At 39.6% G+C, this 26943-nt stretch overlaps 3 protein-coding genes and 1 long non-coding RNA gene across 5 annotated transcripts; 2 read left to right on the top strand and 2 right to left on the bottom strand.

Annotated features, from left to right (window-relative positions):
* The first annotated feature begins 212 nt into the window (after positions 1 to 212).
* On the top strand, positions 213 to 5436 carry LOC5506865 (dihydroorotate dehydrogenase (quinone), mitochondrial). Its single transcript, XM_001627498.3, has 8 exons — positions 213 to 341; positions 1190 to 1426; positions 1732 to 1931; positions 2350 to 2611; positions 3133 to 3252; positions 3630 to 3783; positions 4690 to 4849; positions 5245 to 5436. The coding sequence occupies exons 1-8, from the start codon at positions 339 to 341 to the stop codon at positions 5300 to 5302; spliced, it is 1194 nt and encodes a 397-aa protein (XP_001627548.2). The 5' UTR covers positions 213 to 338; the 3' UTR covers positions 5303 to 5436.
* Positions 5437 to 5567: 131 nt separating this feature from the next.
* LOC116614386 lies at positions 5568 to 7130 on the bottom strand. Its single transcript, XR_004294499.2, has 3 exons — positions 6634 to 7130; positions 6452 to 6558; positions 5568 to 6132 (listed from the first exon to the last, which is right to left on the bottom strand). It is a non-coding gene; the product is annotated as an uncharacterized LOC116614386 (long non-coding RNA).
* Positions 7131 to 7193: 63 nt separating this feature from the next.
* On the top strand, positions 7194 to 13628 carry LOC5506846 (NADH dehydrogenase (ubiquinone) complex I, assembly factor 6). The gene is made up of 10 exons (XM_048720486.1): positions 7194 to 7463; positions 7598 to 7697; positions 10109 to 10189; positions 10296 to 10337; positions 11309 to 11365; positions 11893 to 11995; positions 12446 to 12579; positions 12771 to 12872; positions 12941 to 12997; positions 13478 to 13628. The coding sequence occupies exons 1-10, from the start codon at positions 7327 to 7329 to the stop codon at positions 13604 to 13606; spliced, it is 942 nt and encodes a 313-aa protein (XP_048576443.1). The 5' UTR covers positions 7194 to 7326; the 3' UTR covers positions 13607 to 13628.
* Positions 13629 to 13640: 12 nt separating this feature from the next.
* Positions 13641 to 26423, bottom strand: LOC5506861 (organic cation transporter protein). Of its 2 annotated transcripts, none has more exons than XM_032375318.2 (10): positions 25582 to 26423; positions 24158 to 24447; positions 22381 to 22527; positions 21118 to 21398; positions 20766 to 20993; positions 19872 to 20006; positions 17123 to 17202; positions 16381 to 16489; positions 16103 to 16175; positions 13641 to 14804 (listed from the first exon to the last, which is right to left on the bottom strand). In XM_032375318.2, the coding sequence occupies exons 2-10, from the start codon at positions 24443 to 24445 to the stop codon at positions 14544 to 14546; spliced, it is 1602 nt and encodes a 533-aa protein (XP_032231209.2). In that variant the 5' UTR covers positions 24446 to 24447; positions 25582 to 26423; the 3' UTR covers positions 13641 to 14543. The 2 variants fall into 2 exon arrangements, with proteins under 2 accessions (XP_032231209.2, XP_032231208.2); XM_032375317.2 differs by having other exon boundaries at positions 20766 to 21005; positions 25582 to 26420.
* Between the last annotated feature and the right edge of the window lie 520 nt (positions 26424 to 26943).

Genomic DNA, 26943 nt, shown 5'->3' with positions numbered 1-26943 from the left:
CTAAAGAAAAACGTTTGAGAAGTGTCTCCACTGAGCTGCCGAGTACTCGTCTGGGAAACGAAAAAGCGCCGAGCGCAGGTCCCGTAACTCCCCCGTCCCTTTCATTGTTTCCTGTATTTGTTAAGTCGATTTGATATAGCATTTTACCATATTCTATCTTTTCCTTGAGTTTTTGCTGCGTTTAGTTTTTCTGACTTTTCATTTCATGGGCTACCTGTGTGTTACGCCGCAAGCGGACTGGGAATAGTAAGTTTAAAATGGCGGCAGAAGCAAAAGAATTTGCGTGACTGAAGAAATCCTTTATCGAGAGAGATTTTCACTGATTCTGCTTGTGCATAATGGTATGATTAATTCTTAGAATTGCTTTTAAGCATGTATCGTCTTTAGCAAGTAAATTAATTTTTAAGTATAGTCATTTTCAAAAAAAATTAGTAACTCATATGAAACACAAGAAACGAAGGATTAATAAAGATTGGTTACAAAATTCATGTATAAAAGAGCTGCTATCACTTTTGTGTGGTAGCTCAATAATCCTCAAAATTATAACTTATATCCTTATATCCTTATAACTTATATCCTTATAACTTTTTACCTCCAAGTGGGGGTGTACATGCATCCTGCGCACCCCTTGTGTACGCACCTGGTACTATACGTAATGCCCAAGGTCTAAGGCTAAATTGTATAGGAATTGGTCTTTTTTGAGAAAGGATAATTCAAAGGGGGTAGGCTAGCGGCTTATGTCAAGAAGGGTTGCTTCTGCACATCATTTTTGCTGTAAACGACAATAAAATCATATTAACTCTTTGGATATTGCAGAATCCTTGGCAACCTCTTGGTTAACCACTAGTCTGGGCCCCCTGTGGGTGATTTAGCTATTTGCAAAGTTAGATCAAAATTATCAATTCATGTGGCAAAATTTTGGCTGAAAAAAACCTTTAGCAGAAATTTATTGTGAAGACACCAAATTTCAGATTGATTGCAATATTATATATGAAATTCTGACTTTGGTTGCATTATTACTTTCTGTCAATATTGCATAATATGCAATACTATGTGAAAGGACCTGAAGTGACCTGGTGACAACGCTTGCCAATAAAATGCACACAAGAACAATGAAGGCTCTCTTGTTGTGACCTCTGCACTTAAGTAAAAGATCAGAGAACTTTATTTTTTTTTGTTTTTTTTGCAGGCTTCTTTTAGACAAAAGGTTACACGTAGCATGCTACGGCACGGGCTAGCCCTAATTGGATGCACTGGAGTGGTATTTGGGGGCTATTACACAATGACAGGAAATGAGAAGTTCTACAGTACTGTAGTTATGCCAGCCATAAGGCTACTAGACGCTGAGAGAGCACACCTACTTGCCGTCAAGGCGGCAGCATATGGATGGACACCCCAAGACAAGAACAAGGACCCAGAAATACTGGTAACTACTAAAAGCCTTCATTATGAATATCCAAACATTTCTCAGTGTAATTTTGAGGCTCTAAGTTTATATGTGACAGTTCACACACTGTAGGTTTATTACTAACTTGTATGCCTATCATAAGGCTTTTATTTCAATTTCCCTTTCATTTGTCATTATAAGAAAGATCCCCCTACTTTGCTCTGATGAACACAAGACCTCAATCCCTGTTTGATTTAATTCCCAATGTTATAGAGATCTAGCTATATTATTGTGCATCTTTGATACATATTTCCCCTGCCTTCTGACAATGTTGTCTGTCTCAGAACACCAAAGTGTTTGGCCTGCAGTTCTCCAACCCTGTAGGGCTGGCAGCAGGATTTGACAAGCATGCAGAGGCTGTAGATGGGCTACTGAAGATGGGTTTTGGGTTTGTGGAGGTTGGCAGTGTTACGCCTGAGCCACAGCCAGGAAATCCAAAGCCACGAGTCTTCAGGCTGGTTGAAGACCAGGCTGTTATTAACCGGTAAGGACTTATATGTAGCCACAAAGTGAAGGATAAATTATTCAAATAAAATTTCAATATACAAGTTACTGGTATGTGATTCATAGATAAAGTTCCACTTGCTCCTGTTCTTACCAAAATATCTACTAATTGGTGGTTTATATCATTTATCTTGACCAATTGACTTGTACAGTTGACCTCAATTTTTGGTTTACAAAAGAAAAATTTTAAATTATGAACTGTGGTCTGGTTGACAGCAGAAACAACAGATGTTGCAGCAAAAATTAAAATATTTCTTTTGTCTATATTTCTATTCTCCAGATATTATTTCAATTTCTGAAGTTGAGGCTGTATTGTAACACTAAAAGTGATGCTGGTTATTTTATTTTTTATTTATATATTTTATTTTTATTAGTTTTATTTTTAATTTGTACTTTAGCTATGGCTTTAACAGTGATGGTCATAAGGCTGCTTCCAAAAGATTACAAGATCGCCTTGCAAGATCAGGCCACCCTAAAGGTGTTCTTGGGATTAATGTTGGCAAGAACAAAACCTCCCCAGATGCAGTATCCGACTATGTAAAAGGTGTCAAGTGTTTTAGCCCGTTAGCACACTATCTGGTCATCAACATATCATCACCAAACACTCCTGGTCTCCGGGCACTACAAGGACGGGAAGAGTTGACACAGCTTATTGAAAATGTAAGTCGTTAGCATAATGAGTAGACAATTTTGCTAAGTTAATGCAAGGGGATCAGAAACAGATGAGAGAGCCCAGAACCCGGAGAACCCTTCTTTCTAAACATCAGCAAAACTGTGTTTCCACAGTGGTATTAACCGACCATGTCAATCCTGCGTTGATTTATTCTCCTAATTCCACCACGCCAATGCAAACTTTCTAAAGATTGTATGTAGTCTTTATAGTAAAACTATTTGACAATAGGGAATGTCTAAACCACTTCTTCCCACACAATGGATCATAATTGTAAACATTTAATGAGGCCCATGATTCATTTCAATCATGCAACTGTCATTTGCCAATTGCCATTTGCCGTTTTGCAATTAAAACATTTTTTTACAATAGGTGTATGCACACATAGCAACACAGTAAAATAGCAAATTCATTAAAATACAGACTAAAAATATGTTAATATTTTTTAAAGGAGTTTGCATTTTATGGAATGCAGGCCATACACCATAAGTGTTGTTTTTGAATCCTGTAGGCTCTTGAGGCTCGCAGGCAGGCATCACCATCAGCCCAACCACCCCTTCTTGTCAAAATAGCACCAGACCTTACTGAAGAGGACAAAATAGACATTGCCAGTGTCATCACAATACAAGGGGTAATACTGCCTGCTTATAATGGTGATGGAGATGATGTTATGATGGTGATTGTTATGGTTATGTCAGTGATGGTGATGGTGATGGTGATGATGATGATGATGATGTTTTGTTGTTAATGACATTAATTGTGGTGATGATGTTTTAGTGTCCCATTGTAATGGATTGTTTGTTGTTTGAAGTGGTGGTATTACTTGTGCTGATTATGTAGTTTAACACAGCAAGAGGTGAATGTGTAGTTTTTCTTAGTTGTGATATTATATGTATTTTTGTAGGTATCAATTTTTCACCTAAGAAAACATCAATCATATGACAGTGTCAGTACTGTATGCAGTACATATCCAATGCCAATTCTTTTTGCCTTCTGTTTTTGCTCCAGCATCAAATTGACGGCCTGATTGTCAGCAACACAACCATCACAAGACCTTCCACCTTACAAAGCCCAAACAAAACAGAACAAGGTGGCCTGAGTGGTGCCCCTTTGCGTGAAATGTCAACAGAAGCTGTGGGTGACATGTACAGACTGACGGAAGGCAAGTCAAACCATCACGTGATCCCAGAAATGGTCACTACCCCTGCTATTATCAACTCACCAAAATACAGTGGTTGTATTAAAAAGAACCCTGCGGTTTTTAATCTGTGGGTCTTACTAGTGTCAGACCCCTCTCATTCACCTGAACTTCCAATTTTCGCTCATCTACACCCAGGTTTTGTTCCAGTTCCTATAGTTCACACATCTTTGAGTCACCCAAGTTTTGTTCCAGTTCCTATAGTTCACATATCTTTGATTCACCGAAGTTTTTTGTATGCCCATGTCTCCAAGCACATTCACATGTATCCAAGCATCTCAGCGGTGACAAGGGTGATCTGACAACAAATTTTTTTAATTACTGCAATGATTAGAATACGTGCCCTTGATTTTCCGGGTCTTTGAGGGGCGCTTAGTGGGGAGGAGGCGCTTATTTTATTTCGTCGGAAAATACCAGCTTCTGAATTGATTGAGAACAAAAATTTGTGTGCGCAGATAAAAAGAAGTTGAAGTGGTAATAAGAAGACCGTGTTGTAATGTGAGGGTGTCAATGAGAGCTAAATAAAGATTTACACCATTTAACTGGTGCATTTGTTGGGATCTTTTTTTACTGGCAGGGGATGGGGCGCTTATTCCAAAATTCGAGGTCAATGGGGGGCCCTTATTGGGGAGGAGGCACTTATTTAAAGAAAGGCACTTATTTGAATCATTGCGGTATACCGACCCACCCCTTGGGTAATTATTGCTACCACCAGGTTTGTCTCGCTCTTGTCATATGGGTGCCTGCTACTACCAGACTTTTGCTCTCTTTGGGTAATTATTGCTACCACCAGGTTTGTTTCGCTCTTGTCATATGGGTGCCTGCTACTACCAGACTTTTGCTCTTTCTCACTCAAGCTTATCATCATAGGAAAGATCCCTATCATTGGGGTTGGTGGAATCTCCTCTGGACAGGACGCCTATGATAAGATCAAAGCAGGAGCATCTCTAGTCCAGTTGTACACTGCCCTGGCCTACCAGGGACCCCCAGTGGTCAGAAAAATCAAGAGGGAACTTGCAGAACTGCTAAGGTGAATACGATATACCTTAGGACATCCATGAGGGGGAAGTGAAAGCAAACTATACCACTGTAGAACCCGATTTATTCGAATTCTAAACTCTGTTACCAAGCTCGACTTCCCTTGACACCAGTCCTATTTTTTGTCATTTTTACTTGGCTAATGCAAAGATCTGGATAACTCGAGTCCCAGTTGACATGGACTTTTTTTTCATGAATCCGGTCCCTCTCGTTTTTTTCTTGAAATTGGAGTCATTTTGGACTCCTTTCAGCATCTTGTTCAGCTTGGTAAGAAATATAGAAACTACATAACTACCTCTATGAGTGAATTCAGATCCAGAAAGTTGCTAACCGCTCAATAGCTATTAGATTTCTTAATGTTTTCTTTTTCTATGTGTTTTGTTCCAGGAAAGACGGGTTTGGATCTGTTCAAGAGGCAGTGGGAATCAATCACAAGAGAAGATGAGATCATGTAGAACTTGTAATCTTTAACAAAACCTAAAAGGTTGAAAAGCTTTTGCGATGGCACGAATTTCATTAGGCAAGGAAAGACATTGTCAATAGGCCGATAATCAAGACCTGCAGGATAGAAATGGCAAAGAAAGGGGAAATGGGAAAGGCACCGAAGAGACAGACAGACAGAAGTACCGACGGACAGGACATTTAGAAGTAAATAGAATATATAAAAAAATTTCTCCCTCTCGTCTATGGTAATAGGACTCGGGCAATCTGTCCTTCCCCATTTGTTTTATTCTCATATGCCATTTATTTCGTTCTTTGCTACTTTCCCACCATTTTATTGCTATATTACTCTGTACAGCTCTCCAACATGTCTTCACATTTTGTCCCCTAACCCCACCCTCTACCCTCTCTTAAGTCTTAAGTCCCCCCACCCCCTCTCGCCACGTTGCGTAGCTAGTGGGGGCTGGCGGAAGTGCGGACCTGGAACACATTTTCTGTTATGTTGCGAGTTGCAAAAGAATTCGCATGTAATATCAATGATTGTCTGTAGTGAGATAACTTTTTCTGGTGACACCCTAACAGTCTCCATTGGCAACAAACTCTGGAGACTGAACCATCAGCCCAGCTTCTTGGTCTCCGACTGGACAGCACTCTGTCATGGGAATGGCATGTTTAATACTTCTCGAAGAAGATGAGGAAACGTTTGGGCCAGTTCTAAAGCGAACGAAGAAGTTCTTTAAAGTTCTTATATAACCTTACACTTATAGCAATCTAGCCAAAAAATTATTATCAACTCACCATAACACAGTGATTGTAAAACCTCTCACTTAAATTCTGAAAGGGGAATTGAATTTAATTAGAGTTTGAAAATTGACGCTCATCTTGGCCGCGTGAAAGGCGATTGAGTCGAGGATACAAGTTCCTGTTTTGGCGGGAAAAATCTAAAAATGCATTTTCTATTTTTAGTTAAAATACAGAGACGGCAATATAATATAAAACTGGCATTTAAAGTAGCAGAAAAGATTGCCTTGTTTGTAACATGACCTTCAGCTGTTTAGTCCTCCAGCAAAAAAAAATAATAATTATGCACGCAATTGAATTTTGTTTAGAAAATATATATAAAATTGTCCTTAAAAATTGCACCAGGACTTACACAACAAAAAGACTATCGAGTCCGGCTTCTCTTCTTTGGGGGTGACGCAAAGCACAACGGGAGGCAGTTGCGGCGGTTCGCCTTAATCCTCCTGACGCCAAATGTCGCTACGGCAACAAAGTATGTCATGATCATAAGATAGAAAGAAGTGACAGAAAAGCAGGGTAGATGAAGTATCTTACCGACGGGAAAGCTGTGGACGTGCTAACGGCAAACTCAACGAGTTCTGTCACGGTCTCACAATTTCGATGGTGTCAATAACAAACACTTTGTTGTCTTGTCGATCCAGTTCGTCAAGAATAATAAACATATCCTTAATCCCAAGAATTAGAAACGGTTACACCCCAATAAACTGATAAACGTAGTCCCGACGGCTAATAACCCGAATCCCGCGATGATCCGGGACGAGCCTCGTTTGCAAGATGAAGCTGACAAGGTGATGAAGCAGTTCGCTCGATTGCTGATAAAGACGCCTGTTCGCATTGTCGTTGTTTTGCTGTCCTTGGGACTTTTTGGCGCCAGCATCTGGGAAGCCATGAACACCAGCGAAAGCTTTGACAGAAGAAGGATATTTCATACTTCAAAGAGTTTATAAACGTACAAGGGAGACATTATGAGATAAGCCTTGAAGTAAGCGTAGTAATGGACACAGGCAGGACTACGGAATGGCCCGGATCCAAGATATGACATTCTTAAGCTGTCAGACATCGACTTCTTAGACATGGCCTTTGTGCATAAGAAATTAGTTTATGGTCTCTTCTTGGTTTCATATAACAGCGTGCCTTGATTCATGGGATCCCTGTGCCGCTTGGCTAACGGGAACTGAGTCCTGACTTCAAAGGAACGCCTGTCGCATTTCGTGAAATATTCTTAAAATGGCTTCCATCGTCGGCAGACGGCGATTTCTCCAAAGATTGTCAAAATGTAAAAAAGAGACTTTGAAAACCCTCCTTAGATATGCCTCGACATCAACTTCACAGAGTACCTTACAATATTGCGTGAATTTAGTAAGGTATTTGTAAGGCATTTTTCTCCCTTTGTATGATCAAATGAATTCGAAACCTGTGCTTTTAACAGATGTATGTTAAGTTATATAACTTAAAGTTGCAAGGGATTATAATGCGTATTTTTTTTTCATTTCTTCAGGCGAATAGACTATGAGAATTTCCTCTGTTCCTTATTGATTCCGAAGAGCTCAAGGAATTCTGTGTTGTCGATAAGAGCGTTCAATGCTGAACTTGCACAGGTTTGTAAAGTCTACCTTTGTTATCAAGTCTTTCCCTCTACAGACCAGTTCCCCATGTATGATAGTCTGTTTTCTGCCAGGATCTACTGATAGATAACAAACATAGCCCTGTTTCATAGACTTGACCTGGAGTAATTCGGTTTTGTAGGACCAGTGTGACAAATTCTAATTGACATCTAAACAAGGATGTACACAGGGATGGGTTCCAGCAGTTGTTTATTACACAACCATAATATTTACAATGTATAAAAACTTTATTATATGATTATATATAATAATCAAAATCTCCTTCACATATTATGACAATCATTTTTAACAATAGTAAATACTTTCCAAAACATAATTGTGACAGTTCACGGGAAAACCAAACTCGCGAGTTTGCCGTTTCGTGGAATATAAACAGATTGCTCGCGAAAGCGAAACAGAAAGTTCGCGCTCGCCTAACGGAAAGCCCCTAAACCCAAAACGAAATGTTCGTGCTTACGTAACGGGAAGACCCTAGACCCAAAATGGAATGTTCGCGCTCGCGTAACGGAAAGACCCTAGAGCAAAAACGGCAAGCTCACGCTCACGAGAAATTTGAGAATTAGACGACTCCAAACTTTTGATAAATTTAATGTATGCTCGATTTAAGAACAATACCGCTTGCCGACTTTCTCAACAAGCATGTGTGCTTCAAATCGTATTGATCGAGGCTTTCTTGTTAACAACGAATCTTTCTACAAATGCGCATAAGCCAAAACTTTTGAATAGCGCACTTCGTCAAAGACTTAAACAAACCATGGATATTAATTTGAGAGAAAGAAGTAGATCTTTTCATCGGGTATTTCTACAAAAGTGCGAAAACCAGAACTTTCGAATAGCTAGATCGATGAATTTTTTTGAATCACGCACAAGCAACAAGGAGAGACAAGGTTGATTGTTGATTGTACGTTCTCTCGGCGATGCATTGTAAATGTAAATAAGGCTGAAAATATCATGTATGATTGTTTGCTAATAGTAACTAAATAGTATTGATTTCAAATGTGTTTGAACTTTTTTACTGTATTGCATTGTAAGAATAAGTGCGAATGCTGCACTACGAACTCCTGTATCTAGATTGAAGTTTTTGTTTAAACAACGCCGAAACCGAACCAAAACCGGCTCAAATAAAATCATTAATCTTAGCCTTATTACTGGATTCACACAGGAATGACTAAGAAATCCTTAGTCTATGTACTTCAGGGATAAATGCTGTGTTAGTAACGTAGGGTTTTGTGATGTATTGAAGGAATAAGTGCGAAAGTTGTGCTTCAAACTGGTGTAAGTTGGCCGAAGTTTTCTTGTTAAACAACGCTGAAACGGAAACACGAAAACCGGTCAAATAAATCACTAATCTTAGCCGCGCTATTGTATTCACACAGGAATGACTTAGAAATCCTTTGTTTATGTACTTCATGGATGAATGCGGTGTCAGTTACTTAGGGATTTGTGATGTATTGAAGTATTGGAGGAATAAGTGCGAAAGTTGTGCTCGAACTTCGAACAATCGACGATAATGCTTCACCGATGCTTGGCCGAATTGTACGACATCGATCAACTTTGTAAGCTTGCGCTCACGTAACGGAAAGCTTGCTCTTGCTAAACGGAAAGTTCGCACTCGCGTAACGGAAACTTCGCACTCGCGTAACGGAAACTTCGCACTTGCGAAACGGATTAAAACTGTATGCAAATGAAGCCATGTTTGGTTTCTCTTGAACCATCACAATTAGAACCGCCTACTGGATTGGGTGGGTGGGTAAATAACTAGGGATAAAATATGAAAGCGCTCTGATGTTGGTCACAAGACATGGTTATCATGCAATTTGGTTGAGTAATGGTTTATATAGCTTAAAACACAAGCCTCTTGGGCCCACTTCTGAGCTAACACAGCAGGCAATTACCGAAGTCTCTAATGCTATGCGTGACTACCAGTACCCATGTGCACATACACCACACTCAGTCTAGATTCATGTTAATAACTAGATTATTGAATATCCACCATACTTTTTCCAGAGTATAAGTAACCCAATCTTTTCTCCATGTTTCATGTTTCAGAGATGAGTGTCAAAGTATCACTCATAGCCTACCCTTAATTTTGAAAGTCTATACATTTCAGGGATCAATTTGGTGTAAGTCATGCAGTGTTTCTTAATGTATGTGGGAAGTAAAGACCAAGTTGCATCTTGAATAATCATGACCTGCCTTTCTGTACAGCTAGCTTCAAGTACTACAATGACCTTAATAATGTTGGACTGTTTTATGTCCAACTATTTAAATCTGTTAAAGATATTTTTACAAAAGAGAGTGAAGGGGATGTCCCAAAAGAGGATGAGGGGGGAAAGGGGATACGCAAGACTGATTGACATAGTTTTACTCTTCTCATTGATCAGGTTAGAGATTCAGTGAGTGAAAGAGACATTGGTAGAATGAGAATGCAGTTTTGGAAAGATACTCTTCAAAGCATATACAAGGCAAGTGCCATGATTTTCTTCTTTATGCTCTATTTTCAAATTAAGTGTTTGTTGAAATACATTGTAATGTCTGGTTGATGACGATTCCATTACTTTTTTATTTAAGGGATCTGCACCACAGCACCCAGTTGCTCTTGAATTGGCAAAGGTGAGGAACCTTCAATGGTAAGAGTGCAAACTATTCATCTCACAACCGAGGGCTGGATTTTTACAAAGATTATGCTCACCTGCTGCCACCCGCATCCAACTTACTGTAAGGCCTTACTTTAGCATCCAACAACAAATCAGTACTCTTATGGCCGGGCTTCTGGAATTAAGTGCTTGTGCCTAAGCAAATGTAATTTGGCTTTGTCCCCGTAATCCACAAATTTCTTTGAATCCCACATATTTTGGCTAAATTTTGAGAGAAAAATCATTTAAGTGCACAGCTGATGTGTTTTTTTTACGGTTCTTACCTCCATTTATCGAAAAAAAAAAGACACAGATACTCTTCGTAAGAGTTTCAAACTGAATTTCGAAAACATCATATAAAATGACTAGGCATTCTTTGCTAAACCGCGAAGGCATAGGACTAATAATAGAATACCATTTTTAATTGGCTAGTGGCTAGGAGCCAATGAAAACTTACCTAAGATTTTTTGGTGAAAAAAATAAAGTTATTTTCTTGGTTTCCTTCTGTAAAAAATGTAGATTGGGCGTAACAGTTGATATTCCATGTAATTTAGCGTGTAATTTAGTAAAGAATCCCACAAAATTTTGATTTTTAAAGAAAAATGTATTGCTCAATCCCACGTTATTTAGCGTGTAATCATTGATTTTCAGCATAATTTAGCGCAAAATTTATAAAAAAAATTCCAGAAGCCGTGTTATGGGAGGAGTGGATGGGGGGGGGGGGGGGGGGGGGGTGAAGGGGAGGGTACCAAATAGCTGACCCCTCTTCAAATTAAACATCCTCCAACCCCCAAAAAGTAAGGATAACCAAGCGGTAACTACTAGATATACTTTTCTATTAAAACAAACAATCTCAGGGTTTATTTTCGTGTTCCTGCATGTGTGGCACAACACTTGTAGGTTCATCTCTTGAAAGAGATAAATGTTTTTTTTTATTTATGTCTACAGGCCGTGGAAAAGCATAAGTTATCCAAAATGTGGTTTACAAGGATGATTGAAGCTAGGGTAAGAGGACAAGAGAGGTACTTCCAGCCCTGCCATGACGTAATTCAGCCTATGGGCTGCAATGTTTTTTTTTGTATGAAAAACTATCTATCAACCATCTATCACTATCTATCTCCATTTAACAGACAAGAGAGATCACTTTTTACCATAAACTCATTCCCCATAGGACTGGTCATTAAGTTTATTATTTGGGTTTCCAATAATTCAGTTACATCTTCAAATGGAGAGTACAAGGAAAATGTACAAATAATTCAAAATTTGAATAAAATTCTTATCATAAAACATGACTCACCATAGCCGTAGCAAGCATTGAATTATTGGGGGGGGGGCACGATACTGAAACATTAAGAAAACAATGGGGGGCACAGCCACACCCCTACTGGTTATTTTCTTATAATTTTTGAAAATATTTTTGGGGGGCGTGCCCCCAGTTCTACAACCCTGCCCACACATGCATAATCTGTAGCCGTGATATTGCAAATATCTTCATGTTATGTTATGTAATTTTCTTGTTTTGTTTTTTTCAGGAAAGTAACTTAGATGAAAGAGCATATCCAAACACCAAATCACTTGAGACATATGCTGAAAACTCAGCGTCTTCTGTGCTTTACCTTACACTTGAATCATTAGGTATATCTACACTCAAAAGAGTGTTCCACTATTCCCATCATGCATCTTAAGTAATCAATACCTATAAAGTAGGTGGGAGTTCTTGTTGTTGCAGGGAAGACCTTGGTTAGACATTTTTGTAATGATTTGAAGAAGGAACATTTTTTCACATGTTCTTAGTAGTGAAAAAAGAAATTGTTGACAACTGCTCTTGTATTATGTAATTCCCTGGTCACTTATCACTGGTGAAATTTAATCAATTTTAGTTTTCTCAACTACCAATTAAGCACAAGGAGTGTGTACACTCCTTTTCTTAAAGAAGAATAGCCTATTTCTTGTCTTTTCGCATCATGAGTGCACAACCTGGCTATGTGCCCGATTTCATTTTATTTTTTTAGGATGTGTTTAGAATTAGGATATAACACTATAGCATGCTAATTGATAAAAATTTGCTTTTTCATGTTTATTCAGGCGTCAAAGACGTGAATGCGGACCATGCTGCTAGCCATGTGGGAAAAGCTTTTGGAATAGTTACACTACTGAGGGCAACTCCTTACCATGGAAACAGAGGAAAAGTGTTATTGCCAAATGACATACTGATCAAGGTCAACTAAATTTATTTTGGAATAACTAGTCAGAGAAATTAAATAAGCTGTTAAAAGAAGTCAAAAATAGCTATGTTTGGAAGAGTACAAATGATGCTAAGTGTCATAATATGCACTTTAATCATTTATAGCCGCCCCTAGATATTTATTTTGTACAGTATTTGTGACCTTGATTTAAATTTTTCATTTAGCATGGTGTGTCACACCAAGATATCATCCGTGGCAGCACCTCACAACCAGTGAAGGATGCAGGATTTGAGCTGGCAAGCCTGGCAAATACACATCTTAATATGGTAACTTATTAATGCTTTCGTGTTAATAACTGATTTTGGTTTTAACTTGATTTTGTTTACTACATAAGGCAAGAGCTCTAAAGTCAAAGTTACCAAAAGCAGCGCTTCGTGCACTACTACCTGCGGTAAGTCTCATGTTTTATGGTAAATTTCAGAACACTGTACTGTGTTTTGTTTTTGTATCACTAATCTACCTATGTTGCTCATCTTTAATATGAACTAAACATACCCCCTTTAACCAGCTTTTCAGAACTGGGCACCTCTGTCAAAAATTTTTGAATAAATAAATGGATGAAACATAGAAAAATATGATTTGATATTGTTACAGACCTTATCTTCGCCCTTTATGCATATTTAATTGAACAGTGGTACTTCTCTATTAAGTGGCCATGAAAGGGAAAAACTAAAGACTAAATTTTGCCTGATTTCCAGACATGTACGTTAGAACCCAGTCACTCTCTGTGAGGAAAGGCTGTACTCTCTCGTACGCACCTGAAAATCAGACTAAGCAGAATTGAGATCTGTTTTTTAATATAGGCTTGTGCTAGTCAGAGAAACTTGATTTTAAAGAGAGAAATACTAATTTAATGCTGTGTTCTCTTCAGGTTTCCTGCCAGGAATATCTGAATCACATACAAAGAGCTGATTTTGACCTGTTCCATCCAACTCTACGAGAGAGAAACCAATTGCTTCCTTTATCACTTATACGTCATGCATGGACAAGGAAGTATTGAAATTAAATTATTATTTTAATGATTGTAGTCTTAATTATTTGTTGGGAAAGAGGGCCGACTTTTATTCAATTAATCAATCATCTATAACAATCAATCAAACAATCAATATTAATTTTCTCAGAGGAAAAAAAAAATTATGACGAGCTATATCAATGCCAGAACGAGTCATCAATTGGATTACTGCGGTTTTGTGAAATCTGCGAATGAGTCGCAATGGATTCCAATGGACTAATGGATTCCATTAGTCCAAACCCACAACAATCCTTTGACCATTCACAGGGTACAAAACTCAAAATTCAATTGACGCATCAAAAAAGAAGGGATTTTATCATTTTGGAAATTATGGCGAGAGTTTTCAGAATTTATTAGAAACCGCAATAAACGTTTAGACGCAGGTCGAGACAAAAGCAACAGACCAATACAGGAACACATACAATATTGGTAAAACTTCTGTTCTTTTTTTCCAAACTAGCAATAAAACCAAAAAAAAATTCTTTGCAAATTGTAAAAAACAACACAAAATAGAAAGCGACCCATTACCGTGCGACACGCGCTACCGTGGCCACCATTCAAACTTTTTAGAAAGTTTGCCAACTAGAACATCAGAGAATTACCGGTTGGATTTGCATGACCTTCCTCGTTCCACGTTCCTCGTCTTGGACACCGTTAGTGGGATCGACTGTCTAATTTTGTTGAAAATATTGAATGTATATAAACTTTGAATAGATACAGCTTAGTATATAACTTGGAAAAGACAATATCTTTTATAGTCTTGTATTTATGGAAACTGATGTACACAAATAACTCACCACCATAAGTGGGATCGACTGTCTAATTTTGTTGAAAATAATGAATGTATATAAACTTTGAATAGATACAGCTTAGTATATAACTTGGAAAATATAATATCTATAGCTTTGTGTATAAAACTATCTTTTTATAATCTTGTATCCATGGATACTGACTTAATATCTGTCAAATCTTCGCCGGTAATTTTGGTCTCGACCCGTGATTCGACCCTTGAGTTTCCACAGCACGGCATCCCATAATAATCCTTCGCGCTCTCCGCCTCCTCGATTGTCTGATGCATCGGTGCAAGCTTGGTCTCCGGGATCCAGTAGGTTCCTATGGCAGCCATCAATGTAAGCCCGGCGAAGATTCCGATTGGTAGCTTCAAAGAGATGCCAGGAAGGTGAGCCTGGAGATAAGAATCCATTACTCGTTTTCACAAGTGACAGGAACCTATAAAGCCTAGTTTTCACAAGTGACAGAAACCCATAAAGCCTAGTTTTCACTAGTGACAGAAACCTATAAAGCCTAGTTTCCACAAGTGACAGAAACCTATAAAGCCTAGTTTTTACAAGTGACAGAAACCTATAAAGCCTAGTTTCCACAAGTGACAGAAACCTATAAAGCCTAGTTTTCACAAGTGACAGAAACCTATAAAATCTATAAAGCCTAGTTTTCACAAGTGACAGAAACCTATAAAGCCTAGTTTTCACAAGTGACAGAAACCTATAAAGCCTAGTTTTCACAAGTGACAGAAACCTATAAAGCCTAGTTTTCACAAGTGACAGAAACCTATAAAGCCTAGTTTTCACAAGTGACAGAAACCTATAAAGCCTAGTTTTCACAAGTGACAGAAACCTATAAAACTTATAAAGCCTAGTTTTCACAAGTGACAGAAACCTATAAAGCCTAGTTTCCACAAGTGACAGAAACGTATAAAGCCCAGTTTTCACTAGTGACAGAAACCTATAAAGCCTAGTTTTCACTAGTGACAGAAACGTAAAAAAAAGCCTAGTTTCCACTAGTGAGGAAAAACCTTAAAAGCCTAGTTTCCACTAGTTAGGAAAACCTATAAAGCCTAGTTTTTACTAGTGACGCAATCAAACTGTTTTGGCAGTTTTGGGAAGTGACCAGGAAAAGAGCTTTAGCATAGCAAAGCTTGACTAGGATATGTTCTATTTAAAAAGTTAAAAGTTTGGGCCACTGAAATGTGTTAATCCATAAGAATAATATAATATTTTTTCGCCTAAGATACGATAAACAGTGAATGCTTAACAAGTGTCGTTTTGGTACAGTAGTTATGACAAAACAGAACTGTTGCAGAATGTTGTAAAAAGTATATAAATTGATTATTAATGGTTGGGATGGATACTGGATAATATATGAATTAAAAATACAGTCTGCTTTTTTTGTTAAACGAGGAGGTCCTTTCATTCTGGTGTTGGGATTGAACTATGATAAGGTGTATTTAACACGATTTGAATGTTCTTGTTATAAATTTAAGCTTACACCCGAACTAGAGCAATGGTCTAAAAGAACCTAGGGCGGGCGCGCTGGAATTCTGGGACATTCAAAAACGTTAGGGCCTGGGCCCGATCTTTAAACGTTGTTCTGGTCAAAGTCAGCTAGAGACCATATTGAAAATTACCCAGAAGACCCTGGGGACGAGGTTGGTTCTCATGTACACTATCTCTCACTATCACTCACCATCGTTGCCATAAAAGGGGCCAATACGTTTCCAAGCCTCGCTACCGTAGATCCTGTACTTAGAGCTGTATTCCTGTCAACAATGTTTTATATATTAAGGCTACATACAGGGTTTATACACTAAAGATAAATCAAGACTCAAGGGGGAGAAGGGAAGTGTTCTGAGTCAAAATCTCCCCTCACCTATAATAAAGGCTCGAGAGATTGGCGCAAAGTGCGCGTTACCCAAAGATGTGTTTCAAAGATGACAATGATAATTATAATGGTTTCATTTGCACCTGATTACTGTGGGGAAGAGCTCCGCGAACATGACGTAAATAAGGCAATACGTCCCATAGGTAAATGCAGATCCGCAGATGGCAAAAGCGGTAATCAACATTCCATTATCTGGGAAAAAAGAAGAGAAAGGGAACTTTGGTCGTGCTTTACCATAGGAAAACTCGGGGGCAGTCATGACAACATATAAAATAGAGAGGGGCAACTACATTTCTCAGATTGGTAATAACACGTAATATATATAATGCGTGAGTGCAGGCGTTCATATAACAGTGCTCAATACATAGGTGTAGAGCGGGATATATCTTGGTTTGTAGGAAAAAACACGCGAACTACCGTTTCATTTCTACAAGCCTGTTTCGTGGTTGCCCACTCATCTCATCATAGTGGTGAGTGGCCAACCACGAAACAGGCTTGTAGCGATGAAACGGTAGTTCGCGTGTTTTTTTCCTACAAACCAAGATATATATATATATATATATATATATATATATATATATATATATATATATATATATATATATATATATATATATATATATATATATATATATCGTACCAGTACAATGAATACAATACACCAAAAACTGGAAATCGACTCTGCCAAATTTTCGTCTTTAATAAGACTTCTTCAGGGCAGTCTATATATATATAATAAAAAATGAACAAGTTTTAGGCCGCCGAGTACGCGCATGTTACGGTACCATGCGATATCCAAAAAAAACCTTTTTAGGTCGTACATACCAGTAGGTGTCACAATAATCATCAGACAAAAACATGTCGCCAATATAATGAACATTGCGTAGGTTAGGCGGCGGCCAATTCTGAAAAAAAAAAAAACTTCGTTGAGTGTCTAACTCCAGTTTTTATATAAATACAAGAAGCCCAAAATGTCGTGTTCGTGAACCAGAAGAATAAGTAATACACCAAAAACTGGTAATCGACTCTGCAGATTTCCATATTCTGCGAACTCTCGCCATCGATTTCCAACGGCCAATTCGCTGGTTTCTGTCATTTATAATTCTAGAAGTGGCCAGCTCTGCAATCGTATCTAAACCTCTTCGCAATGCGCTGAGCGCTGACCCAATCGAAATGCCCAAAAAATGTTATTCCGTTAGATAGCTATCATTGCGTTTGCTATTTTAAGCACGTTGTTTAAAACAAACCCTATAACTCTAAGCATAGCTAGTTAAAGAAGGAAAATTACGCTGCCATTTTACGCCCCCAATGGATAGTGACAAAAGGTACCCATTTCCATCGGCTAGTAGCTGAGATTCTTTCAATCGAATATGATTAATAACGTATTAGACTTCAATCGTGTTTTCTTGCAAATGAACCAATCTATTTTCAGCTGTAAACAATAACAACCGGGTGGTTGATCGACATTCTTTAATGTCCATATCAAGCACAAGGAGACGGAACAGTACCCCTATTCCATCGACCCAGCTCCTTTGTTGCGCGAACATTAAAAGTGGAGAGTAAATATACAAAACGAATCCACAGCGCTACGCAAGTCAGGCCAGCGGATTCACGTGCTGCAGCCTCTGCAATCTTAAAAGAGCTAAAAACAAACGCATCTCTAGGTATCGCTAAGCATCTCTAGGCATCGCTAAGCATCTCTAGGCATCGCTAAGCATCTCTAAGCATCTCTAGGCATCGCTAAGCATCTCTAGGCATCGCTAAGCATCTCTAGGCATCGCTAAGCATCTCTAAGCATCGCTAAGCATCTCTAGGCATCGCTAAGCATCTCTAGGCATCTCTAGGCATCGCTAAGCATCGCTAAGCATCTCTAGGCATCTCTAGGCATCGCTAAGCATCTCTAGGCATCGCTAAGCATCTCTAGGCATCTCTAGGCATCGCTAAGCATCTCTAGGCATCGCTAAGCATCGCTAAGCATCTCTAGGCATCGCTAAGCATCTCTAGGCATCGCTAAGCATCGCTAAGCATCTCTAGGCATCGCTAAGCATCTCTAGGCATCGCTAAGCATCTCTAGGCATCGCTAAGCATCTCTAGGCATCGCTAAGCATCTCTAGGCATCGCTGAGCATCTCTAGGCATCGCTGAGCATCTCTAGGCATCGCTAAGCATCTCTAGGCATCGCTAAGCATCTCTAGGCATCGCTAGGCATCTCTAAGCATCGCTAAGCATCTCTAGGCATCGCTAAGCATCGCTAAGCATCTCTAGGCATCGCTAGGCATCGCTTAGCATCTCTAGGCATCGCTAAGCATCTCTAGGCATCGCTAAGCATCTCTAGGCATCGCTAAGCATCTCTAGGCATCGCTAAGCATCGCTAAGCATCTCTAGGCATCGCTAAGCATCTCTAGGCATCGCTAAGCATCGCTAAGCATCTCTAGGCATCGCTAAGCATCTCTAGGCATCGCTAAGCATCTCTAGGCATCGCTAAGCATCTCTAGGCATCGCTAAGCATCTCTAGGCATCGCTGAGCATCTCTAGGCATCGCTAAGCATCTCTAGGCATCGCTAAGCATCTCTAGGCATCGCTAAGCATCTCTAGGCATCGCTAGGCATCTCTAAGCATCGCTAAGCATCTCTAGGCATCGCTAAGCATCGCTAAGCATCTCTAGGCATCGCTAGGCATCGCTTAGCATCTCTAGGCATCGCTAAGCATCTCTAGGCATCGCTAAGCATCTCTAGGCATCGCTAAGCATCTCTAGGCATCGCTAAGCATCTCTAGGCATCACTAGGCATCTCTAAGCATCGCTAAGCATCTCTAGGCATCGCTAAGCATCGCTAAGCATCTCTAGGCATCGCTAGGCATCTCTAAGCATCGCTAAGCATCTCTAGGCATCGCTAAGCATCTCTAGGCATATCTAAGCATCGCTAAGCATCTCTAGGTATCGCTTAGCATCTCTAGGCATCGCTAAGCATCTCTAAGCATCGCTAAGCATCTCTAGGCATCGCTAAGCATCTCTAGGCATCTCTAAGCATCGCTTAGCATCTCTAGGTATCGCTTAGCATCTCTAGGCATCGCTAAGCATCTCTAGGCATCGCTAAGCATCTCTAGGCATCGCTAAGCATCTCTAGGCATCGCTAAGCATCTCTAGGCATCGCTAAGCATCTCTAAGCATCTCTAGGCATCGCTAAGCATCTCTAGGCATCGCTAAGCATCTCTAGGCATCGCTAAGCATCTCTAGGCATCGCTAAGCATCTCTAGGCATCTCTAGGCATCGCTAAGCATCTCTAGGCATCTCTAAGCATCGCTAAGCATCTCTAAGCATCGCTAAGCATCTCTAGGCATCGCTAAGCATCTCTAGGCATCTCTAGGCATCGCTAAGCATCTCTAGGCATCGCTAAGCATCTCTAGGCATCGCTAAGCATCTCTAGGCATCGCTAAGCATGGCCAAGCATCCCCAATTAGCCACAAGTATATCTAAGTATAATATGTATGGTGAGATCATTGTAGTGAACCATATATGAAGGGTCTATCTTGCAATCCAATGCGCATGCGTGCAGAGTGTATTTTAATTTGCTCACCTTAACTGCAAGAACCACACTAAGGGAATAAATGGATATCCTACAGAGATCATCAGGAGGGTGTTCAGGTACATGTTGCCAGCGAGAGAAGTGATGAAAAGGTAAAATGCTTGGGTCAAAAGATTGGTGACGAACCTATCAGAGACGAAAAACAGAAAGCAGTTAAAAAAACACAGGGAGACAATGCATATTCGAGAATATGATGTCATTAGTGTAAGGTATGATTTGGTGCATAAATCGACTCTAACCCTTGTCATGACAAGAATGGATAAAAATGGGCCATTCCAGCTATAAGCTTGCGTGCGCATTACCATAAAAACCTAGCTCAACTACCAGAGTGTAGCGCTCGCCATTTAAGCTTACACCAAACGAAGCGCGCGCTGACGGTAGTTGGGCTCGCAAGCTAAGCTGGATTGCATGACTAATTACACCTGCAATTTAACGAATTACTTAATTAATTTTATTATTATTATTATTATTATTATTATTATTATTATTATTATTATTATTATTATTATTATTATTATTATTATTATTATTATTATTATTATTATTATCCACCCTTTTTATGTCTTCCTTCAGTGTGACTGGGTCCGCCAACGCATGGGTTTATTTTATTGAGAAATACTACAGATCAATATATGGTTTAGAATAAGGAGTCCAAATTTGTTAAAGTAATACTATCTGCAGAACTTACAAACACTTAACACCACATTTGGTCGTGAGACATGCGCGCCAAAACTAATGGCGGGAAAAATCATGTGCGTGCGACAACTGATTTGCTGGGCTAAAAACAAAACGCTTGCGTTCTCGTAATATTTTGTTTTGTAATTGCGAACTGCTTATATCACACCAGTTTCGTTTATCTGTTACAAGTTATTCCAAATCAATTACCAATTGTAACTCAGAATAGCAGTCCATTTTCGCATCTTTGGTGTCCGGTATAGATCCACAGGCGTGTGCCTCTCTTTCGCCTCCTTGGCAAGCTGGCACGCACGCACTTCCTCGAGTAAGGCCCGCAATTTCACAGGGTCTACAGGCTTGTCTTTCTTCCCGCCAAATTTCATAAGGATCTCAAGTGCTTCATCCAGTAGACCATTAGCGACAAGCCATCGAGGGGACCTGGGAATTACTCTTGTATAAAAGGTTTCGAAACTGTAAGCGTCTAGAAAAACAGGCTTGAAAAATATTAAAGATAAACCTGTAATAATACGAGAAAAAAACTTGTAAAATAGGAAAGACAAACCTGTAAAACGGGAAAAGCCCGAGGCACGAGAGTGAAGACACCCAAAGCAGGGTCCTCCATTCCCTTATAAAGTACGCCACCATCAAGGATAACATCGCGCTCGTTATCCAAAAGACCTCGACCATGTTAGCTCCATACGTCCGCAACTTCGGTCCCAGTATCTCTAGGCTGTGTGTGTACTGAGGAAGCAAAACCCCCAACACTCCACAGCCCACGAGAAACCTTAGAGAGCCAAACAGCCAAACGGAGTTGGCAAATGACGATCCAAGGGAGGCTAAAAACTGTAGGGATGAATTCAAAAATCGATAGTAAGGACACCGAGGAATTTAGATACACCAAATGGACCAAATGGCAAAAAAGGGGGTTTCAGATGGTTTTCAAAATACGATATTGGCTTTGAAAAGGGTTTATTCGAAACATTTATCTTATTTCTTGGCAAAAGGTTATAACCAAATGGTGCCTTTTGTTTCAAATTAATGCATTTTCTGGCCGCCGAGGTAAAAATACAGTAACGAATTGACACGCTTTACACAGTTTACAGTCCCTGCCCCGAAAAAGTTTACACCTAAAAATACGCAGTGGCTATATGCCCGACAGTCCAGACCTTTCCCGACATTTGTAGCAGATAAAATTCGCGAGTGACAACTTTGATAGCGATTTTATCTGTGTATACAAGCAAGGAAGAGGGGGCTACAATTTACGGTGATATTGTCGTAAGCTGTGAACTGACGCATGATTTAGAAAATTTCGGTGTCACTAAAATTACGATTCTATACAAAGCTCAATTCAACAAAGCTCAATTCAGATTAGCTTGCCCTTTCTCAGCAAATATAGAATACTTTGAACTTACTAGGTCCAATATTAACTTGTTTTTTTAATAAATTGGAAACTGTCGGGCATAAAAGCCGCATTGTCACCAGTTTACTTCCGGTCGATTACTTAACAATCTCCGATGATTTTTAACGGAAAACGCGAAAAATATTTCAAAATATTGAAAGCAGTGTGTTTATTGAAAGTTTCTTTGAGGATGTGATTGATAATTTAGAGCGGATGGCCTGTTTGATATCTCGGATTTTAATAGATTCTTTTATCTTTTAACGGTTGAGGTTTCCGTCGGACCTCCGGAAGTAAACTGGTGACAATGTGTGTTCGGCATTTCGCCACTGCGTTTAAAATAAATCTTGACATATGAGCGAAGCCTGATTCACTGAGTTATCATTAAAACAAGATGGGAGAAGAGAAGGGACTGAGTGAAGAGGTTACCAGAACTGCCATCGAGGCGAAGACGCAGATCTTACGACCGAATCTATCCGAGAGAGGTCCAACGACGATAGCTGTGAAGAGCATTCCTACGAACATTGTCATCTGAACGGCAGCGGAAAAGTGAGCTTTCTCGCAAATCAAGTTCCACTGTGGAAACAAGGATAGGAAAACGATGTTAAGTTTATTGTGGTGCGACGCGCAACACTGGCCATGTATATACCATGCGACGCGCGCTACCGTGACCACAAGTAGAAAGTTTGTCATGCGACACGCGCTACCGTAACCACAAATACAAAGTATACCATACGACGCGAGCTACCGTGGCCACAAATACAAAGCATACCATACGACGCGAGCTACCGTGGCCACAAATACAAAGTATACCATACGACGCGCGCTACCGTAACCACTAATACAAAGTATACCATACGACGCGTGCTACCGTAACCACTAATACAAAGTTTAAAATGCGACACGCGCTACCGTGACCACAAATAGAAAGTTTACCATGCGACACGCGCTACCGTGACCACAAATAGAAAGTTTACCATGCGATGCGCGCTACCGTGACCACAAATAAAAAGTTTACCATGCGACGCGCTACCGTAACCACAAATACAAAGTTTACAATGCGACACGCGCTACCGTGACCACAAATACAAAGATAACCATGCGACACGCGATACCGTGACCACAAATAGAAAGATTACCATGCGACGCGCGCTACCGTAACCACTAATACAAAGTATACCATACGGCGCGCGCTACCGTGGCCACAAATACAAAGCATACCATACGACGCGAGCTACCGTGGCCACAAATACAAAGTATACCATACGACGCGCGCTACCGTAACCACTAATACAAAGTATACCATACGACGCGCGCTACCGTAACCACTAATACAAAGTATACCATACGACGCGCGCTACCGTAACCACTAATACAAAGTATACCATGCAACGCGCGCTACCGTAACCACTAATACAAAGTATATCATACGACGCGCGCTACCGTAAACACTAATACAAAGCATACCATACGACGCGCGCTACCGTAACCACTAATACAAAGTATACCATGCAACGCGCGCTACCGTAACCACTAATACAAAGTATACCATGCAACGCGCGCTACCGTAACCACTAATACAAAGTATACCATACGACGCGCGCTACCGTAACCACAAATACAAAGTATACCTTACGACGCGCGCTACCGTAACCACAAATAGAAAGTTTTAAGAAAGCTAACCAATTATCATCAGAGAATCACAGCTGATTGACATGACCTCATGTAATATGATGAATCCGTTGTACTATGATGTGCCATAAAGAATCTTTGCTTTGCAACCAAGCGAAGCATATGTCAGATAATACGTTCCTCGTATTTCCCTTGGTTCCTTAAGAAAATTTTCAATGTGGCCCACTAGCGTGCGTCGTAGTAAAAACAAAATAAGGAAAGTTTGATTGCGGGCAAGGACGAGGGATGTCAACCCTTTTTTCGGGGAGGGGAGATGTCGATAAAAGTAAGTTGTTTGAAGAGATATATTTGTGCTGGTGAGCTCCTAATAGCAAAGAAACTCCTCTTCCCCCTCTCCTTGGATGAGTATTATTCAATTCACAATTTAAAAATCTTTTTTCGACCAAGAAATGCAGCCCGCGACACATGTATTCTGCGAGTGCAATTTGAACTTTGATCCATTGTCAGAATTACTACTTTGGACCCAACACTGCGTTTTTCTCCACACACTCCCCTGGATAGGTGTATTACCGACCTCAGACGCAGTGCTGAAGAAGGGCCCATCGTAAGCGTACGACGTACAGTTGTGACAGCACTCACTGGGAAGGCACGTCGTGTTAGAGTCTGCGCAGTGGTATTCTGGGATTCCCATCGCCCACAGGACATTCGAGTACGGTAGTGCCATTGGGAATATACACAATGCGTTCACACCGTGGTACACCAGGGCCTGGTAACGACTGAACTGGTTCACGTGATCAAATACGTCATCAAACATCCGGTTATGAGCTTTGGTTTTTGACGTTTTCGTTTTTATGTCATCCATGTCTGCTTTCAGTAAAAACGAATATTACAAGGAATAATTAAGGAATAATTATTAAGACAATAGAATTACAAGTTCACTGCCTGACAAGAGAAACTGACCTATTGACCCAATGAAACAAGTCAATGGAAACAATTATCATTGAATGACAATAAGTCCACTGCTTCTTGTCAGGACAAACTGACCCATTGACCTCACAGACTTTACGTACGTTTTTATTTATTAAAAGTAAAAGAGTCATCCGTTCTGAAATGACAACCATTTTTGTTTAATTAATAGCGGTTCTGATGTACGATATCATAAGTCAAAAACGGATTTTTAAATCCAACATAATTTTCAATAGGGCTGCACCCATGTTGAATTTTAGGGAATTGGGTTCCATTGTTTTTTCGCTCGAAAAGTTCAGGTTTAAAAAAAAAAACTACTGATTGTTCGAAAAAATTAAGAGAAGTCGATATACAACATTCAAAGTCCTCGGGGAAAATTATTTTTTCGAAATTAATAGGTGGGAGAGAAGGTTTAGAACTTGGAGAAAGTTGAAAAAAAATATACGTTTTCTTCCCTTCTAAAAGCTGCAGCGGAATTTTCAGGTGTTAAAGTACCAGTCCTAAAGTTTTGAAAAAAGGTAGCAGGAATTCCAAAGTTTCTAAATTTCTAGCGCTTTATCAGCTAGAAGTCCTTGCAAATTATGGGGGATTTAATTAATGTGATCGAAATTTTCATTGATCTTGCTGACTTTTTCGAAAGTGTTTAGGGGACCTTACTTTCGAACAGATAATTTACCGAAAGTAACACTACACCAAAGCTAATAGATAAGTTAAAAAGATGAAAAATCTCAAGGCTCAACTTAGCCCCATCACAGGGCGGTACAAGTCGACCTGCTGACTTAAATGATCTTTTTTATTGGTTTCGTGCAGTAAATGTACTGAGAAGAGCGCGGTCGCTAAATGGTGGCTGGCCCTTTGAATGGGGTGCATCAAATACACAACATGTAAAGCTAACATGTTGTAGGTTGCGGATGCTCTGAAGCCTTATTGGGGAAGAAAGAGTTTACGACAGCAGGGGCGAGAAAAAACACATCACTAGTTATGCAACACTGGCCCTGTTAGATTTGATATGGAGTAGACATCTTCTCTTACCTTTGAAGTAAACAAACTCTTTCGTTCCAGAAATTGTAAGTACCTTCGCGTGAGGAGTGCGAACGAAATATAGTCTGATGAGACCTTTGACAAGCCTTTCTATTCCATGTCAAACGGGACAAGTACTTCACCAGTTTTATTATTGAATTTCATTACTCGGTGATGATAGACTGATAGATTGAAAACTGAAACCTCCACAGGTAGCCCGAGTAATGGAATTAAAAAAAACAAGAATTAATTGAAATTCTTGACCCTAGACTTCATTGCACTTGGAAAACTTTATCTACCAATCTCCGCCTGGAGAGCATGCCAACAGCATGCTTCCTTTTTTGTTTTTGTGATTTATTTTTGTCAGAATGCACCAAAACAACGTAGGTTTTATGCGCACTAGACAGTTAAATGAAAAATCACTAAATTCATAGCAAAACTTAATGGTTTCACGATTAATTTCAAATAACCACTAAGTGATTTTACACAAAATAAGTTGAAATAGAGTGGTTCTGAACAATGCTCGTATGAGGTATTTATTTAGTCGGGTCGCTTAGCGCACAAAAAGAGCTCAATCTATACACAGCGGACAAAAGCACCAAATTTGATATAATTATAGCCTATGAGATTGTAATTAATATCGAGACCGGTGCCCACCGGTACCATTAGCGGATTCATAGATAAAGAGCAATTCTTTTTTTAGAAATCTGGTCTGGCGGGTATCCTGTGGTGAGATTTTCATACCTTTTCACGAGGCAAAAAAAGATAAAAATGCACATATCTGAAAACGATTTCTATCATTTAAGCTGTACTCTATCGAATTCCGGACAAAAAAAAAAACGCATAAATAGCTATAAAAAGCTACATTTGAAGAATAAGGAAATCTACTGGAACCCAGGCTCTTTTTTATACCCATCTAACATATCAATATAATAAAAATATGACTAATTTTCGTCCATCAAATAAGCACAATAGGTGGTGCACATGAATTTCACCAGAAATTTTCTTTTAATGAGCTGTCTAAGCTTTATATTAAGGGTTACAGAGCTTTGATTCAACCAGCGCGGCTGTAATTAATAGGCCCATCACCAGGAAAAATCAGCTACCGATGAGGGAGATTTTTCATAGCCTGTTGTGCGTTGGAAAAATATACATGACAACTCGGATCATTTGTTTATCTTTCCATTACGGCCCTATGTTATTTTTTAAATCAAATTATCGCAATTGTTTCCGAGGCGAGAGCCTCGCTCTACCCCATGCTAGTTACAGGCCAAAGCGGCTAGAGATCGGCAGTGGTGGCTCTTTCCATTACCGCATGATGTTATTTTTTAAATCAAATTATCACAATTGTTTCCGAGGCGAGAGCCTCGCTCT

Source organism: Nematostella vectensis, chromosome 13, assembly GCF_932526225.1.
Source record: "Nematostella vectensis chromosome 13, jaNemVect1.1, whole genome shotgun sequence".
NCBI lineage: Eukaryota > Metazoa > Cnidaria > Anthozoa > Actiniaria > Edwardsiidae > Nematostella > Nematostella vectensis.
The sequence above is the reverse complement of the archived record's forward strand: the minus strand, read 5'-3'. Positions and strand labels throughout refer to the sequence as shown.

Coding starts and splice junctions, on each gene's coding strand:
- LOC5506865 (XM_001627498.3), top strand. Junction 1,427..1,731: donor ACAAGGACCCAGAAATACTG/GTAACTACTAAA, acceptor TGTCTGTCTCAG/AACACCAAAGTGTTTGGCCT. Junction 3,253..3,629: donor GTGTCATCACAATACAAGGG/GTAATACTGCCT, acceptor TTTTTGCTCCAG/CATCAAATTGACGGCCTGAT.
- LOC5506846 (XM_048720486.1), top strand. CDS start 7,327: ATGGCTTCCATCGTCGGCAGACGGCGATTTCTCCAAAGATTGTCAAAA. Junction 10,190..10,295: donor CTCTTCAAAGCATATACAAG/GCAAGTGCCATG, acceptor TTTTTATTTAAG/GGATCTGCACCACAGCACCC. Junction 10,338..11,308: donor TTGCTCTTGAATTGGCAAAG/GTGAGGAACCTT, acceptor TTATGTCTACAG/GCCGTGGAAAAGCATAAGTT.
- LOC5506861 (XM_032375317.2), bottom strand. CDS start 24,445: ATGGATGACATAAAAACGAAAACGTCAAAAACCAAAGCTCATAACCGG. Junction 16,490..17,122: donor GATTATTGTGACACCTACTG/GTATGTACGACC, acceptor CTTTTTTCCCAG/ATAATGGAATGTTGATTACC. Junction 14,805..16,102: donor CCCCTTTTATGGCAACGATG/GTGAGTGATAGT, acceptor TCTTATCTCCAG/GCTCACCTTCCTGGCATCTC.